General features: G+C 35.5%; 1 protein-coding gene across 1 annotated transcript in view; it reads right to left on the reverse strand.

The window, feature by feature from the left end:
* LOC105810628 (coiled-coil domain-containing protein 93-like) overlaps positions 1–417 on the reverse strand; it is a 16,786-nt gene that overhangs the window by 2,915 nt on the left and 13,454 nt on the right. Inside the window, exon 4 of the mRNA XM_012644653.1 lies at positions 1–29. Coding sequence (XP_012500107.1) covers positions 1–29 — 29 coding nt within the window. The remainder of the gene's footprint in view (positions 30–417) is intronic.

A 417-nucleotide genomic window follows, 5' to 3' on the forward strand; every position in this document is an offset into this window, starting at 1 on the left:
GGACTGAGACAATTTTTTCTGATAGAGCTCTGTTCAGAAGAAGAACAAGCAAAGAGTAAGACACACTGAGTGGTCCTTATAGCACCTCTAAAGTCTGCTCAGCATCCCAGAAGAATGTGGGGCTTCTCAATGCCAGGCCAGTGACAGATCATGACCAAGATTCTCCTGGATGACTACACAATGAGAAAAATAAGCACAATTTAGATGTGTGAATATATGGCCAAAGAACTGCCTTCATCCTTTATTCTAAGATGTTCCTCTCACTTTCTTGATGGTAAAATATTTTGTTTCTTTATGAAATAATAGTGATGTCAGAGGTAGTAGTTATTATTTTTTAACATCCTTAGTAAAATAAAAAGTTCCAGTGCCCCATATTCTTTTACATTTCATTTTACTGATTTACTTTTCTAAAAGTTT

Source organism: Propithecus coquereli, unplaced genomic scaffold, assembly GCF_000956105.1.
Source record: "Propithecus coquereli isolate 6110/MARCELLA unplaced genomic scaffold, Pcoq_1.0 Scaffold217, whole genome shotgun sequence".
Taxonomy (NCBI): Eukaryota; Metazoa; Chordata; class Mammalia; order Primates; family Indriidae; genus Propithecus; species Propithecus coquereli.